This window comes from Salvia miltiorrhiza, chromosome 1 (genome assembly GCF_028751815.1).
Source record: "Salvia miltiorrhiza cultivar Shanhuang (shh) chromosome 1, IMPLAD_Smil_shh, whole genome shotgun sequence".
Lineage (NCBI taxonomy): Eukaryota > Viridiplantae > Streptophyta > Magnoliopsida > Lamiales > Lamiaceae > Salvia > Salvia miltiorrhiza.
The window spans coordinates 17,960,420-17,978,423 of record NC_080387.1 but is presented as its reverse complement, the minus strand read 5'-3'; the positions used below and the strand labels follow the sequence as shown (position 1 = coordinate 17,978,423).

At 38.0% G+C, this 18,004-nt stretch overlaps 1 protein-coding gene across 2 annotated transcripts; it reads right to left on the bottom strand.

Annotated features, from left to right (window-relative positions):
- Positions 1–12,424: 12,424 nt before the first annotated feature.
- LOC131006824 (phytochromobilin:ferredoxin oxidoreductase, chloroplastic) lies at positions 12,425–17,118 on the bottom strand. Of its 2 annotated transcripts, XM_057933983.1 has the most exons (8): positions 16,828–17,118; positions 15,916–16,035; positions 14,802–14,896; positions 13,966–14,059; positions 13,733–13,864; positions 13,514–13,618; positions 12,882–12,932; positions 12,425–12,764 (listed from the first exon to the last, which is right to left on the bottom strand). In XM_057933983.1, exons 1-8 carry the CDS (start codon positions 17,029–17,031, stop codon positions 12,579–12,581), a joined length of 987 nt encoding a protein of 328 aa, XP_057789966.1. In that variant the 5' UTR covers positions 17,032–17,118; the 3' UTR covers positions 12,425–12,578. The 2 variants fall into 2 exon arrangements, with proteins under 2 accessions (XP_057789966.1, XP_057789967.1); XM_057933984.1 differs by lacking the exon at positions 12,425–12,764 and having other exon boundaries at positions 12,882–12,991.
- Between the last annotated feature and the right edge of the window lie 886 nt (positions 17,119–18,004).

Genomic DNA, 18,004 nt, shown 5'->3' with positions numbered 1-18,004 from the left:
TGAAATGAAAATGAGTTTAGCAAACATAAGGCTTTTTAGATAAATCTCGTATGCTTTGTTTAAGAATGGCAATGACAATATTTATAGCTTTATAATCATGAGATGTTTGGCATGTGTTCACTGAGTGCTTTTGTACTCAGCCCTGCATATGTTTTCTAAATGTGCAGGTTGAGCCGATGTGGTGATGGTGCTGCAATGAGCGGAGTCTCCAGGGTTGTTAATAAATGAAGTTAACCTGTCTAGAATATGTCTTCATACATATGTCTAGCTACTTTCCGCTGCAAAATACTCTTGATGTGAGCTGAATTCGGCAAAACTGCATTCTGCAGAGCTGGCATCAGCAGAGCTGAATTTTGCAGAGCTGCATTCTGCACCAGGACGGGAGGAGTTTCCATCTTGCCCATCTTCAGCTGTTGTACTTCCCGCATGATTGAGGCCAATTGCTGCTGCATCTCAAATTGGTTCGTCACCGCGCTGGCCTCAACTCTTCTTCCACGGACGGACTTCTGTTGGGAGCTCTCGGCTAAGGTTTTGAAAATCCCCTTTAACTCCGTGGCCATCTTCCGAGCTATGTTACCTTCTGCCATGTTGTCCACCCACTACTAGAAAAACGCTCATAGATAACGGATTTTTTCCGTTATCTATGAGCAAAAAAACCGTTGTGTATAGTGGTGTTGTCTATGATACGTATCATAGACAACGGTTTAAAACCGTTATGTATAGTAGCATAGATAACGGTATGATGCGTCATACATAACAGTACGCATCCGTTATCTATAAAGGTTATACATAACGGTTTTTCACCGTTATGTATTAACATTTTTCCGTTATGTATTATAATTTTTTTTATTTTTTTTAATCATAGATAACAGTTTTTTGCACTTTTTATAACGGTTTTAACCGTTATCTTTGATAGAATACATAACGGTTTTTTGCACTTTTTATAACGATTTTTTGCACTTTTTATAACGATTTTTGCAGTTTTTATAACGATTTTAACCGTTATCTTTGATTAGAATACATAACGATTTTTTACACCTTTTATAACAGTTTTTTGCACTTTTTATAATTGTAGTATATTTTTAAATTTTGCAATTTTTATAAAACGACAAAATGATAAAATCAACAATAACAATATTATATATCATCCAAAATATTCATACATTATTATACAAATGAACCAAATATCAAGTATACATCATCATTGCATACTCCGATTCAAAATTGAAAATACCAACTACCTTATAGCTAAAACAAAAATCTATCATACAATGTTTCTAGCACCAAGTCCTCAAGAACTAGTTAATCAACCTGCTATGATTCTCTGGTTGTCTTTTGACCTCAAGCCATCCCAAGCTACCATAAATTCATTACGCATTCTTCTAGTTACCTCATGCTCAAAAGCATCGCCACAGGCGCTAAGTATGTTGTCAACCTGCACTCGGCACATGGCGAAAGTTGATGAGACTATAGTTGACAGTTGACAGTAGAGACAAGTTAGAAAAGTTGATCGAATATAAAGCAATTCTGTCTAACAATTCTCCCACCATATAAGCACTATATTCTTAATATCGCCCAATTTTTTACTAACTACATCACCAGGGGCAAGAATAGCGGCATCTTCTCCATCTTCTCCATGGAATTGATATAGTTTGCTTCTTCTTATTGAAGTAGTCCCATATGCATACCAGTATAAATTTCATATGAACAAATCATGATTTTACCAACCATACATCCACACATAATGAAACACTTTATTATATAAACTAACCTTTTATGGACCTAAACCTTTTGAGTTGACAGACCTGAATACAAACTCAGTGAGTAAAAACCAAAATATCTCTAATTTATTAAAAACTCCAAGATATCAGCTTCAATACTAAAAACTCTCATATGGGTCTATTTATATTAAGCACGGTATTCAAGTACCACATAGTTTTGACTAATACATGAGAGTTCCAATATAAATGTCACCGGAAAAGGAAACATGGTCAATCAAGCCAATACAAGATGTCAATGCCAAATAAAATTCTAAATTGAACACATAAAAGTAAGCAATTGCACCATTGACCAAGTAATTTAATGTATATGTCTCTTCTTTCTTAATTATTTAATTATTGATCACACAATACGACAATCAATATCAATTCTACCTAATAGGGGAAACATGGAAAACAGACAATATAGAACTTTCAGGAAAGAAAACAACATAATGAAGAGATTATGCAATTTGAGTGAAATTTATACCCATGGCAAATTGGTTATATGAGGAGATTGAGTCTTACTCTTATATTCACTCCAGTGAAGAAGAAATTTATACCCATGGCAAATTGGTTATACCCGCGGCAGCAGCAATAGTCTGCAGTGAAGAAGAAACTTAGGGCTCGGTTCCTTATTTCATTTTGAAGCAAAGTTAAATCTACAACAAAACAACCAGCTCACAGATCCAAATTACGTGAAGTGTTTTCCAGCTCCCTCATCAAACCTTCAAATTCTCAACAAATAATATCTCCCACTCCCCACCACAAAATTCACTTTGTACAACACCAACCATTAGAATCCAAAGAAAAAATTAAGGTCAATTACGTTCATAACTGATACACAAAACAAAGCTGCTGATAAGCTAATTCACCTCCTGAAACCCTATAGTCTTCAAAACCCCTGCGTACAAAACAAAGAATTTGAGGTGAAATAGAAATGCTATAAACAACTGGAGCAAACCAAAGCATATCTAAGTTAATAGTTGCAGGGCAAATATTGACTTCTGGACCAAACTAGAATAAGGAAAAATTCACAATCTAGGAATCAGAGATTAGAAACATTGAGAACTCAATTTCTTTCTTAGACACATAACCACTCATCCATGGATGTTTGCTCCTTCACACTCCAGTATACTACTTGCACACACAAACTGAGTGCAAATACAATCGAGGATAATTCGGAGAGAGAGAAAGAATACCGTTTGAGGCGGGCATAAGCGAGGGCACGGCGCTGCTGAACAGCGAGGAATCTAGAAGCTCCAATTAACTGGTAACAAAAGGAAGAAAAAAAAATATTGAATTACCCCAAACCATGGTCGCCTCTCCCTCTTCTCCGGTGGCGTCAGCCGCTGCCGGCTGCCACGGTCACCGCCATCATCGCGCCTCCCATCGTCTCTACCCCCGTATCTCCAGAACGTACTTACGCACACACATGAGCCCTAATTTTTTCCCCAAAATTTCAAATCCGCTGCCACCGCCGCCTCTAACTCCGGCGAGGCTGACAAGGCATAGCCGTCATCTTCGTGAAGCCAGCGACCAGCTGCCGCCGATAACATCCTCCTTTTCCTTGCTTCGCATCGATGTGCCCTAGCCTTCGGTGTTCCCTTGATGGAACCGCCTCATCCGCGTTGCACGCGAGTTCGACGGTGCCATCATCCTTGGCTGACCCGCAGAGGCATGGCGGACTTGGGGAAGGCCGAGAGAGAGAGTTAGGGTTTGGTGGTTTTGGGTGGCGCCGCTGGTTAGGGGGAGGACGAGAGAGAGAGTGACGTTTTGGGGGAATTAGACGAGAGAGAGAAAGAAAGGATTTGGGGGAATTTAATATAAAATAATATGGGTTTAAAAAAAATTAAAAAAAATTAATAAAAATAAATATGATTATACATAACACTTATATAACGTTTTTCTTAACGTCGAAATAACCGTTATAAAAACATGCTCATAGATAACGGTCGGCTTAACGGTTTTGTAGTACCGTTATCTATGGGACTAATAGATAACGTACAAAGATAACGGATTAACTTAAACCGTTGTCTATGAGTATGGATAACACTACATAGATAACGGTTTTTTGTCAAACCGTTATCTATACCTAAAAGTGCGCTCATACATAACGGTTTTTTAAAAAAACCGTTATGTATTGAGTGTTATGTATGTGAAATTTTGTAGTAGTGACCATAAATTGGGCAGTTTGCACTAACCCATCATAGAAGAATTGCATTAACATGACATTTGTGAACTGATGTTGAGGGCATTGACGGAGCAGTTCTTGATATCTATCCCAAGCTTCGTATAGGGGCTCATCCACTCCTTGGGTGAATTCCATGATTTGCGTCCTGAGCTCCTATGTCTTGTGGCTGGGATAGTACTTGAGCATGAAATTTTCACACGCTTCTCCCCAAGTGGTGATGGAGTTGGGCGGCAGAGATAACATCCACGTCCTTGCCCGGTCTTTAAGTGCATAGGGGAAGCACTTGAGCTTGAGTTGGTCCTCCGTGAGACTAAGCAGTGGTATGGTTTGCACTTGGGTGCAAAAATCCCGGATGAATTGCAGGGCGTCCTCACTCGGCATCCCATGAAACACCGGCAGCAAACTTGAGTCATTCGGCTTTAGATTGTAGTTTCTCACTACAGTGGGGAGCACAATCGCCGAAGTGTTGGTGTCTCCAATTACAGGCCTGGTGAAGTCTCCCATATACTCCATATTTTGCGCCATAACCTCTTTCTCCTCGTTTGTATTCTGCTCTACTTGGTCAGATTCAGAGCTGGCTTCTTCCTCCTTCTTTTCTACTGTGTACTCTGCCGTGTCTGTAGTCTGCTCTGTATGGGCAGAGCTGGCTTCCTCCTTCGTGGGCTGCTCTAAAGATTCAGAGTCAGAGCTGGCGGGCGATTCTGGTTCCTCCTCTTCTACGCTCTGCTCTGGTAGTTCAGAGTCAGAGTAGACACCGTCAGTTCTGGCAGAGTCAGACTCAGCGTCGTCTGCTCTGTCCTCTACAAATACTCCCTTGCAGCTGTACTTCCTAAAAATCCCTTCGCTGGTGCTATGTAGCGGAGATACAAGTTTGCCTTTCAGATTACGGCGTCCCTGCATGCACAATACTAAACGAACGGACCAAACGTACCGGCGGGAAGAAAGTTAAAAACAAAACGAGAAAAACTGAAAATTAAATAAAGCAAATAAAAACGACACAACTAAAACGCCTAAAACCTTCCCCGGCAACGTCGCCAAAATTTGACTCAACCTAAACACTACTCTAGATTGACTCGCAATAGTACGAGATCTATTGGAGCGTGTAAGTTAACCCAAGTCGTCTCTCAAGGAAGATCTTTAAGGGCTTCTAATTGTATCGCAGGAAAAACAGTAAAGAATTTGATTTAAAAACTTGTAAAATAAACTTAAACGTGAATTTAAACTTAAACTTGAATTTAAACTTAATCTAGGCGAAAGCTATAAAAACCCTAGGCAATAATTAAACAACTTAAATTAAATCTAACTTAAGAAATTAAATACTTGTAAATTAAAGACTTCTAATCTAGGCGTGAAACTAAAGTGCATAATTTAAATTGCATAATTGAAAAGAAAACATAAACGTAAAAGCACGGTAAAGACATGATGAAACGAATTAAATTGAACTGAAATACTAAATACCGTAAAATCCTTGAATATGCAATCGTGTCACTCAATCACAATCCAAGAATAAACTAAAAAACTGAATCGAAACCTATCTAAGAGCAATGAAAATTCGAACACTATGAAAGCACTAAGGAAGCAAGTAAATTCCTAAGTTTCGGCTGTCAACGAAAGAAGATCTCAAAGGCGACAAAAACTAGGGCAAAGGATGATTTTACAATGAATAACTAAGCCCTATTTATAGACTTCAAACCACTCTTGATAACCATGAAAGTTGCCATGCAAAGATGAACTCTAAAGGCAATAGAATCGTGTAATAGAAGGCAACTCCAGCTGGCAACGCACTCTGCAAAACACCTCCACTCTGGCGACAATTGCAGCTCTGGCAGCATACGCGAACTCTGGAGAGTCGGCTCTGCGAAGGCATAGTGCAAAGCTAAAAGTCAGCTCTGACAGTAGCGAGCTCTGGAAGGTGCAGAGCTGAAAAGTCAGCTCTGCATAAGTTGACTCTGAAGGTCCTTAGCTCTGCTCTGTCAATCTTTACTCTGCTCTGTCAAGTTATACTCTGGCGCGTAAGTTAGCTTTGCTCTGATACGTTTGTTCTGCTCTGGAGATTTCAGCTCTGATAGGAAAGTTCAGCTCTGAAGACTTCGGCTCTGACTCTGCAAGTTGGCTCTGCTCTGCTACAGAGCTATCCTCGCAGCTCTGCTCTGACGAGCTTCTTTGCTCTGCTTTGCAGCGCGGGCTTTTCTACTCTGGCGCGGGCTTTTCAGCTCTGCAGCCCAGAGTACGCCTAAAAACACAATTCTTAGCCCAAAATCTCCAAAATTACACTCTTCCATCCATAAAACCTAAATCTCCTGCAAAGCATAAAACAACACATAAAACGCACCAATTTCCAGAAGATTTGACTTAAATTATGCACTTGCAAACCCCAAAATTCAGAACAATTAAGCATAAATCAAAGCCAACCCTTTTAACTGGGAGCATGCCTACCTCGAGTTGCTTTGCGGCTAACCACGCAACTCCAAACCTGTCAATTTGCTCCGACAAGGCAACAGGGTCTCGCATATCATCATTTATGGCATCAGACATCTACCTCATATCTTCTGGTCGGAGACCTCGGAAGTAACTAATCAAATCCGCCTCTTCAAAGTAGCGAAGGGAGGACCCAAACCCTCCAAGAAGTCAAAGGTAATTGACATCTCGTCACCTAAATCTGTGGAGATTGAGCCTATTGAATCTCCAACTGAACCAAGTCTCATTCCTTCTCCCTCTGCCACTCAAATACCATCCCATGCTCTCTCTCTCACTTTAACAAACTTTCCTCGTCATCCCCGCTCATCACCCAAAAAGACAGTTTCAAAACCTGCCTCTCAGACTATCTCCAAAAACCCCTCCAAAGCTCAGCCTAAACTTAAATCCAAGGGCAAAGTAGTCCAACAATCATCCTCTGTGCCAACTCGGTATGGCACTTCAGAACAATTGAAAGTTGTTGCAGCAATGCAAGCTGAAGCCAAGAATAATGCTACTCAGCATTTGAATCACCTTCTTGGTGAATTCAATTCATCTCTAGAAGTCTACAAGAATCTTCATAGACTTCTCACTTATACTTTTCTCAAAACTGCTCCCTGCTTAGACATCAATGAGCTTCAACTTGTTGAGACTGATGACTCTTTTGCGCTTGAAGAAGCGACACTGTTCAGTATCTTCAACTTTTCCCGAGTGTGGGATGTTATTTACAGGTTTGACAAGTTTTCTCTGGACTACCTTGAGTCCCAAGGCAACACCAAGAGTACCATGATCTTTGATGCAGGTGCTGGCACCTACTCCTCTAAGGTTGTTGAAGAGACCACTGAAGTTGTTGTTTATGGCTATGTTGCTCCTGTGTCTCCTGATCATCAAAGTCCGATCCCTGCAGCCACAATTCAGGAAACACCTGTTCCTAACTCTGTTCTTCAGGAAAGCCATGTTTCTGTGCCGGCTCCATAGGACACTCCGGTCTTTACATCATCCGATCGACAGATGACTGATTCCATTAGTCATCCAACTGCAAATGAAACCACTGTTGCTTCTGCTTCAGATCATCATTCACCCCGAACGACTGAACCCATCAGTTGTCCTTCTTTTGAAGACACACATCTCTTGGATACTGATCCAACTGAAGTCTCCAATGTCTCTCCCATGCTGGATATTCCAACAGTGACTGTTGAAGATCCTTCAACTCCGGAAGGACTTGTAGAGGACATCACTGCAGATTCGTTGCCATCATCCTTCCCACCGGCATCTTCTATTGATCCTTCTCAAACTGAGAATGTCAACCTCAGACCTTCTTTTGCTCCTCACTTTCCAGCAAATGATAAACAGGTCCTTCCCTCAGCTCCAACCACTGTAACTGATCCTTCCACCTCTCTTCAAGGAGCTTCTTCCTCACAACAGCCACACATGGCACCTCATGTTCCTCCTGAGCTCCCTGTTGAATTTATTGAGATTCCACGTAAGCCCAGAATTATCAGATACGATTCTGATGTAGACACAGATGGCATGATCACTGAGTGGAAAGGAAGACAACCTCACAAGGTTACCTTCAAAATCCCCGAAGGCGCGGAAGATCCAATTCAAGCTTTACTAGATATCATCTCTGAACAGCAAACGGAGATTGCGACACTCAAGCATGAGCGGGAACGTTAAGACATCTATGGCGCAAAATTCCTCAAGCATCTAATCGCCGTTGAAAAATAGGCAACTGATGACATGATCGACCATGATGTTCGCATCAAGGCTCTTGCCCGCAAGCTCGACGAACAACGTGTCATGCATATCGAATATGTTCAGGAAATGGTTCCCGTTCAAGTCTCCTTCCCAATATTGAAACAGAACCACAAGGATCTTCATACTCACGTGCTAGAAGTATAAATCCAGTTTAAGCAACAGTTTCTGGAATTACACCAACAACTTGGTAGTCTTCGCATTGAATTCATGAAGGAATTCATGACTGAAACAGATGCCAAACTGATGGTGGCAGAAGCACTTCTTCCAGTCAATGTTCGGCTTACCCAACTCAAAGGTAAACTTCGCACAGTTCGAAATTCCTTCGACTCTGCTCTGATTCAGTCCATGCTCATCGACACCCAAAAGCTCCAACTTCAAGTCAACTCTCTCCCTTATGATGATACCAAAAAGGGGGAAGAGAATTTGGATGATCGTTCCTCTGATGCTCTCCTTGAAGAACTGGCACACGCCTTTGCCCAATCCCAAGCTCTCATCTCACGCACTGCTCCTACTCCCTCTGTATCAGGAGAGTACAAAAGAAAGAGATCCAGATAAGAAAGCTCGACCAGAGATCTCGAGCCTAAAGCCAAGAAGGCTCTCCAACTCGGCAACATTGCTCTTCCTCCACCTCCAACTATTAATCTGCAAGAAGAACAAAGATTAAAACCATATGTTCCAGAAGGTCTCTTGGTATCCCATCTGGACAGATATGATAGAATTGATATTTGGGTACTTGCTGACATAAACGACTGGTGGGAAAAGTTAAAGGAATGCTACACCAAGTGGGTAATCTTTGCAAATCTGGATCGGGCCCCTATTTTTCAAAGACAAGCATGGAGTTACTTCATGGTCAATTAGGTTGAACGCCGCTTGATCGAAAGACTCTGGGATGCTCAAAAGGAAGCTAAGATTTAAATTATTCCTTATCCACTGAAGAAGAGTGTCTGCCCTCTGAGATTTAGAAATGGTGTCAACAAAGACATCATCAAAAGGGAAGCAAATTACATACGTAGAATATGGAATGTTACCAAGGACAATAACCCCAAGGATTACGAAGAGATCTGGAAGACAGTCTTCGCTTTGTATGGTCAAAAACCTTAGCTGTTAAGTTTGTCTTCTCATGTAAGTTCTGTCTTGTACTTTAACGGATTTCTCATCAATTCTCATGAAATGAAAAGAACTTCTTTTGATCTCAACCTGAAGACAATTCATTTTTGTCCAGGCTCTGATTATTTACTTCAATTTTGTCTTCGTTCAGTTCATTTGAACTGTCATGTTTTTCCTTCGAGAATGCAAGTTTATAGGTTATCTTGTTAAGGGGGAATAGTATTCACCCTGTTTAGCAACTTGTTGTTCTTACTCTGTCTTTTCTTGTCTTAGAACTACTGTGTGGTTTTGGCATCATCAAAAAGGGAAAAATTGTTGGGAACTTAATGAAATATCATAATCCTAGTTTTGATGATACCAAAATCAATAGGTTTCACTTGTAATAGATTAGAACTGTTCGAACTCAAGTGTTAGAGTTCTTTTTCTAGTTTAGTTGCTGTTATGAAAACTGAAGACTGAAGCCGGAGGACTGAAGACTGAAGTTGCCAACTGATGTAACGATTAAGGCAAAGTCAAATACTGATATTTGACTAACCAGTCCAATAATCAATTACGACTGATTATTTAATGCGAGCCACGTGGATTCAGCGGACTAATACTAAAGTCAAGTATCAGTTAAAAATTCTTCATCGGACTGAACCTCTAAAGTTTAAAGAAAGCCACGCACTCCAGAAGTACAGCCGCATTAAATGCAGAGATCTCAGGATCGTCCTTTCTCTGCAGAGGCCATTCCTTTTTGGTGACTACCTCTTCAGAGATGTCCTATCTCCTGCTCTGTAGTAGCCGTTCTCACCAAACAAAGGAACTTCAAAGATTGAAGCCTCAGTCCAAGTTCAAATTACTCTTTAACGGAATAGTTCTTGAAGACCATTTCAGCCAACGGATCTATTCAAGACGTTTCCTATAAATAGAGCTCGATGATCACTTTAATCTTCACCGATTCAACTACATAAGCTGAAACACTGCCGAATTCGTTGCTCAACATTCAAAGCCCTTCCAAAGTTTGAATCGAAGAAGAGAATCACAAAGCCAAAAATCAGTCACTGCTGATTACATATATTCTCTTAGAACTTAGGCAAATATTGTATATCCAAAGCCTAGGTATAACTGATTACATAGAACTTGTTCTTTGTAATCTAGTTGGCAAGTTTTCGAATCTCTTTTCAATCGAGCGAATCGAGAGTTTGAGTTGTTAGGAGTTCAGACCAGTGCTCTGTCTCCGAAGAAATCTTAGTGCCCAGTGTGCGCTAAGAGTGAGAAATCCAACCAGGTGTGTTGGTACTGAAGATAGGATCTTCAGTTGTCCAGGTTTGCTGTGCACCCGTAAGCACACGCCCAGGTTTGTTGTGCACCCATAAGCACATGCCCAGTGAAGTTGTCGGTCTAATCAACTGACCGTAGATGTAGGAAGTGTTTTCCGAACCACGTAAAAATTTCTGTGTTATTTACAGCTTTCAGTATTTACCTTCTTACTTGTGTTCGTACTTTCTTAAACTGAAAACTGATTAACTGCAAAGAGAAACTTAACTGCTGACAATATGATTAATCTCACAGGCTATTTCGAAACAAAGTTTTCCGCTGCATGTGTTATTAGTATAATTGATCTATCTTGAGATAGTCAGTAAGATTCATAACATCTCTTTGTTTAACAAACTCGACTGAAGCCTTACGTGTATCAGTTAAAGTCTTTGACTTAACTGGTAACTCTTTACTGAAGAGTATTCAGTATCAGTCGTCAACCTTGTTTTGATAAAACTCTTTTAACTAAAAGGTTGAGTCTGTTTGTGTTTCAAGTTTCATTTTCAAAAATAGCCTATATGTGTATTCCCCCTCCCCCCATACACCTATTCGAGACCCTCTGGACCTAACAACGATATTTAGAAAATAATTAAAATATTAAAAAATAAATTGAAAAAACAGTACAAATTGGTGGAAGAAGAGAAAAAAAATAGAGGGAAAAACTCTTTATATATATATATAAGGTAGGGCTAAGAGCATTTCTTAAGATATAAAATAAGAATAATTTTCAGCCCTTAGATCATCAAGATCTACGGTTAATTCATAATCCTGTTGGATGGATTTATGGTCCTGAGTTTGAATCCCAAAGGTAGCAAAAATTTATTTTTCACAATTCATATCTTTATAAAGCGAATTCATACATGTTCTACATAAAATTCATACATTAAAAATTGCTCTTATTTCTTATTTTAAAATGTGCTCTCACGGTAGCCCACCCCTATATATATATATATATATATATATATATATATATATATTAAGTTAATTGTTATTGGGCTGATTTGTAGATAGTTGAATATGTGTTTGATTTTTGTAGTTATGATTTTAGTGGGTTAATGGTGTTGGTTAGTGGGATGCGCCAATGATGTGGGATGTGGAGTATGTGAATTCTATAAATTGTCGTTAAATATCAGTAAGTTACTGTTAAAAGTTTAATGTTAAAAAATTTGTTATTAAACTGATTCTTCATATAATATATAGATACCAAAACTAAAGCTCGTGTGCAATTTAGGAATTATGCATTATAATTTTGTTACTCCGATCATTTTCAAACCATCATTTTTATAACACTAAGGTCGAGTGGAACAAAATCCACTACAAAACTTCGACTGTAATTCATTGGATAATCGTTCGTCGGCAATAAAAAATACCAACGAACTAGCGATAAACTCCAACCGCTGCTGATAAACATGTCGGTAAGTACCGACAAGTTACCGTTGGAAACATGTAAAAAATTAACATATTTCGCAAAGACAACATAGAAATTGTGCATGAGGATATGAAAACATAACATAGGACGACTTTGCTAGCACCTTTTCATGCCTAATATAATCAGAATGCTCATACGTATATTCCCACAAAAGTCCAACATTATACATAATAAGAAACCAATAAATTGCTCTTGCTCTATTGATATTACAAAAATGTGGAAGGAATAGGATGCTCTCCCTCTAGATCAGAAGTCATACACGAGCCATGAACACGTTATCATACGGAAGATAGTGAAAGTCAAGGTCGTGTGTGCATGTGTAGGCCGAGTAGTAGAGTGATTAATGTCTGGAGCCAAAGGTTCTCATATTCGAGTCGACCGTTACGAGGTCTTTAAAAATTTATTTATTCAACAACAACAAAAATGTGGAAGTCACTTTGAAGAGGTCTTTAAAAATTTATTTATTCAACAACAACAACAACAACAACAAAAATGTAAAAGTCACTAATCTACACAAGTAGGAGATGAGAAAAGCTCTGATATACAAGGAAGCTAAGAGAAGTGTAATACATAATGCTCTCTAGCTTAATCTGTCACCAATGAACTCTCCTTGTGTATCCCACGGGCGACTCTCAAATGATTTTCCGATCATACTGCGCTTCTGATTTACAGTCCCATCATCACATTTGTACTCGGGGAAGTAATCAACAAATGTTCTGCTACCCAGTTCATCAACTCCAGAGAAGAGAAAACTCTTAATTATTTCCTACAGAAAAATCAAAAGGTCAACTAGACTGACAATTTCATCGTGTTCAAAGATGATAAAGTGTACTGAATTCTCAATCTAACAGACACTTTGAAGCTTAGCAAACAAGATATTTACCTTTGCTTGAGTCTCTCCTACTAATCTTCTCAGAACTTGATGGCCAGGATCCTGTATGTACGAGTTTTCGACTTTTCATCAGAAACTTTCAAAGTTGAAAAGGCTTTGGCCTGCAATGTTATGAGTTCTTCGACAAATATGCAGCATGGATCTTAAGCCAAATAAAGACGGATGTAACCCACAAAATTAAACCATGCAGGTTTATTTTACTCGAGCTAAGAGCACATGTAAGAGAAACCATATTCCTTATCATACTAAAAATATTCGAGCTACATGTTATTTTCTGGTTATATGAACAAAGAGAGCCTTGCCTTTGGATTTTTCTTGCTGTTAATATGAAATACATGTCATAACTAATAAGATTACTCTTCTTTTATAGCACAGCTCCTGGGAAATAGTTTATTGACAAGATGTCCAGGATTAACTTAACATGGTATAGAATTGATTAATATGAAACCTTACTGATTATACAAAAATTATAAGGGCTTCATGATTTAATTTCATCCATAATGTAGTTTTTTCTATGGAGACAAATCTACAAACTGCTCAATCACACACACTCAGTTGTTCCGAGCCCACAATAATGGCCAGGGCAATTTGGAAGTAACAGAACAAAAAACATTTCCACCTACCTTTTCAGCTCTCCAAGTGAGATACTTGTGTTGCGCTTCAAGATTGACCATAATCCGAGAAACATCAGTTTCTCCCGATGCCTGGTCCATCAGTTCAAGCCATGACTGTGAGATAAAAATTGGAGGGGAAAACAAGAAGTCAAATGCATGTCTGAGGTTGTTGCATTTATAGTCAAAAGAAAAGGAAAGAAAACAATTCTTTGCATCTACTAAACCTACCTTGAGATAATCCATGAAAGCAGAATATAAAAGATGATGCTTATGCTCACTTGGAGGAAACTTGGTCCATATTACAATTGGTGAGAAGAATTTCATAGATTCGGCAGTAATCTTTCCTCCCCATGGTAATAGCTGCATAATATCCATGTCAAACCACCATACTTGGTTTATATGCCAGCAAGCACATCTCTGGAGATACATTGTAGTGCTGAAAATACTAAAACTTTGCTTACCTCTCCATACTTAAGTCCAAGAGGAATCAAGTGTGTGTAATATTTTTTCTTGTAATCCTGTTGACTTATGACGTCATGTAATGGATTGAGGTCCCTGAAAATGTTATAGAATCATTGATTAGCAACCAAAAGTTAAATGATTAAAACCAGATCAGACTTGATTCTTCTATGAAAGGTTATGTAATAGTTTAAAGCAGATTGCACTAATCCTATAACAGCAGATTAATACTGAGAAGCAAATTTCAAGTGAAACTAATAAATCTTTCATTGAGTTTTATTGATGATTTCCTTTTCAATTTGTTTATTTCATAGAAAGAAATGCATTTTGAGTAATTTTTTAGTCAGAGTTGTCTGATTCTTTTAATAATGCAACTGAAGGAATTACTACAACCCAAGATCAGTATTTAGAACAGCAACAGATTATACTTGATCTTTATTTCAGTAGCAGTTCTATCTTTTGATAAATTTATATATTTTAGCTAATCATGAAAACTACTGAAACCAGGAAAAGAAGGAAGAGATAAAAAGAGAATTGGATAGCATGTCATACAAACATATGTAGTCTCTGAGAGTATTGGAAAGATTAAGACAAGAAATTTGTAATAGCAATTCATAAATATTTCTTTCATATGTGCATACAGGATTTTCTGGTTTATTTCAAGCATGCCAAGAATCCATATATACTTTACTTTTATTTCTTCAAATATGTAGTTTATAAGTATCCATTTCATTTCACAAACATGAATCAGGACTGAGGAGCTAACTGGTCCATTATACACCAGAGAAAGGAAAATGCAATTTCATTCAAAATATATTAGGGAAAGAAGGCGGCGTACAATACGACTATGTTGATGACTGCAGTTGTAAAGAAGTTAGCACAGAAAATCGGAAGATCAAATTCTGCTCTGGGAAAGATGGCAAAATCCAAGACCTGCACATAGTACATGTGAACAAGAGTTAGTGTACACGAGGGGGCAAGAAAGTGTAACAGAACAATTCATCCAGTTTTCATTATTTTAAATTGAGCTAACAAAATTTGGTATGTTTTAGCAAAATGTTGGTTTCAGTAATACAAGTAGCGTAAATAGAAAAATTTGAACTCTCATTTCCCGACCTCTACCAGGTCTTGTAATTTTCCCTTCCATCCCTTTGCTTTGGTAAAGATATGTAAGATGCAGAGATAATAACAGTCTAACGCAGGGAGTAGAAACAGTGACAATAAAGAAGAAGTGAAGAACGAAGGGAAGCAATATTAAACAGCTAGTAAATAAGACCAGAAAATGACTAAAAAGGGAAGAAAGACAAACAGCTGATGTGACCGAAGTGGAGTAGTTGGCTAAAACCTTGAAAGGGATGTATCAGGAGCTTTGTGAATATTTATGTGATATAGTAATTGAATCACATGAAAACAGTAGTAAGAAATTTGATCAGAATATAAATATGAAAACAAATATTGTAGAACATTTGAGAAATAAGAGAATGGATCTAGTTATTAGTCATGATGCTCGTAGTTATTACATAGAAATGCTTGTTTACAACATAGTATATTTTCTCCAGAAGTCTCATTAAACAGAACGTTAATGGCACCTGTGAGATAGAAAGTTGGTTTGTACGATAACATAATGATCCAACAAATAATCCAGTACCAATAAAATAAGTGATCTAGTAAAAATAGATAAATAGCGGTCACAATAACAAAGAGCAAGGAAACTTAAATTGAATGCTCATAAAAAAGTATACAATTTGCGGGCGTAAATACAATGAAATCGAAAACATGATGTAAATGTATAAATGAGACATCATAAAGCCCCCATTCCAATAGGGTTTTCTATATATCTACTTAGGGGGTGGGGGCGTGGAGGCAACTTGTTTTGCAAGCCATTAGATAAGTTCATTGGTCATCTGTAGCCAAAAGCAGCACCAGGATGTGAGAAACTTGAGAGACCTAACCTGCATTCCATCACTCCCTTCTATAGACAAACTTCGAAGTAGCCTAATTTTTGGTGATTCAAAAGAATGCACTTGAATTTGTGTTCTCCCATCCATGGAAGACAAGCAACCAAATCTTTCCTGCATAAGGTTAGTGAATGATACGAGTGTAATGTGCCCAATTTAAAGTGCTGAAAACAATTTCACATACTCAATTCAATTCCCTACAGACGTGGTTTATATTCGTCAAAATACCATAAAGTTCTCTATGATAATAGTCTACTAAAAGCAGCATCTTAGAGGGTGTATGGATGAGCTTAGAAGCTTTTTAAAACAACTTATAAGCTATAAAAATAAGCTCCAACAGCCTATAAGCTCCCCTAGAAATAAGTTTTTCAACCCCAACATAGTTTTTCATAATCTTATAAGCAACAATCATTTTAAAATTACAAACATACTATGATATGTTATTTTACATCATATACCCTCGCAATTTCATCTCTCCTCAATTTTCTCTCTTTAACTAGGATTTTCTGTCTTTAACTCACAATTATCGCTCTCTAGCTTATAAGCTCAATTATTCAAACACTTTGACAACTTATATACTCTTGAGCCATTACATCTTAAAAACTCTTGAAAAATCTTATAAGTTATAAGCTCTCTAAAACAAGCGCAAATCTTGATACATAACCTCCACAAAAATCCGAGTGGCGCACACACAAATTCATCGAAATCCGAAGCACATACACAGCATGCTTGAATGTGGGCCACCTTCCTATCTAAAATAGTACAGAAGCTATAAACCACAACCTACATCTTACTCTTACTTCAAAGTAGCAAAAAAAAGATTCAATTTTTTTTAAAACCCAAGTACCCAAGAAGGGAACTTTGAACATAAATTTCTCAAACACCACAAGAAGTTGAAACAGTTACCTGTAATGTAGAAGGGGCTAAGTGGGTGTGCTTTCTGGTTTCTTCCAGAGCGAAATGAACAAATTTCTGGTAAGTGAGAGAAGAAGTTGCTTCGGCCATTGCGGGCCTCATCCTACTGCTAATACTGAACCATTTTCTGCTAGAGAAATTAATGGGAGATGTATTCGTAGGTTGTAAGGGATTATTATTGACAGTTGAGATCATTCTGAATGAGGTAAGATGATACCATTCGATGAAGCTCCAAGGAATTGGACTTTCTGATTATAGAAGGATGGGATTGTACGGACAGATTCTATGCGGAGAAAAAGGCAAAACGCGACTTCGACTGTTTTAGAGAAGGCAATGCGATTTCCATAGAAAAGGCTCAAGGGCATTTACTTTCGAGTATTAGTCTTGAAAGATAAAAATAGTAATATTAATTTTCTTATTTATTTTGATGGATTGATATTCGAATGGCCTTAATTATTTCTATCATTTAGTCATTGAAGGGATGAAATTAGAGAAATCTTACTTTTGAGGATAAAAATATTCAATCATGCAAAGTAAACGTCCCCTCAGATACTTTTCCTTTAATACTTGAATAAAGGCCTTGTTTGGTAGCCCCGAATAGCCCAAGATAAGAAAATTATCTAGACTAATACATTGTTTGGTATCGTGGATACATTGTCATGAAGGGCCGATATATGAACCGAGCGCATGAAAAAAAACATTGTTCCTATTTTGTTAAAAATCAGTTCATCACCCTCCGATAGCTATTGCGCCTCCAAGCAGGGTTCATGATTAGATTATTCTCAATCCAAATTATCCTTTCATCTTAACCAGTGCTCGCCCAAAATTCGAATAGCAACATACAAGAGTACACGATTCTTTCATTGTCTTCAAAGTCAAACTGGTGTCAAAGAACGTGGAGAATAAGATCAAGGAAGTTGGCGGTGCCGTCATGCTCATTGGTAATTAGGGTTCGCTTTTACTTTTTATGTATTCATGACTTGTGATATTTTAAAAGGAATTTGAATATAAGGATTTTGATTTATTAAAAAAAAAAAAAAAACCTTGCTGAATGAGTGTTTCGAATTTTGTTATAACAATGGCGATGGATTGTAATTGATGAAACATTGGTTGAAATTCAGTATAACAATGGCGGTAGGTTGTAATTGAGGAAATAAAAGAAAAATCG

What these genes read in the sequence shown, in the direction of transcription:
- LOC131006824 (XM_057933983.1), bottom strand. Translation starts at nt 17,031, where the DNA reads ATGATCTCAACTGTCAATAATAATCCCTTACAACCTACGAATACATCT. An exon ending in AAGGGAGTGATGGAATGCAG is followed by an intron (nt 14,897 to 15,915) that starts GTTAGGTCTCTC and finishes TACTATGTGCAG; the next exon opens with GTCTTGGATTTTGCCATCTT. An exon ending in TAGGAGAGACTCAAGCAAAG is followed by an intron (nt 12,765 to 12,881) that starts GTAAATATCTTG and finishes ATTTTTCTGTAG; the next exon opens with GAAATAATTAAGAGTTTTCT.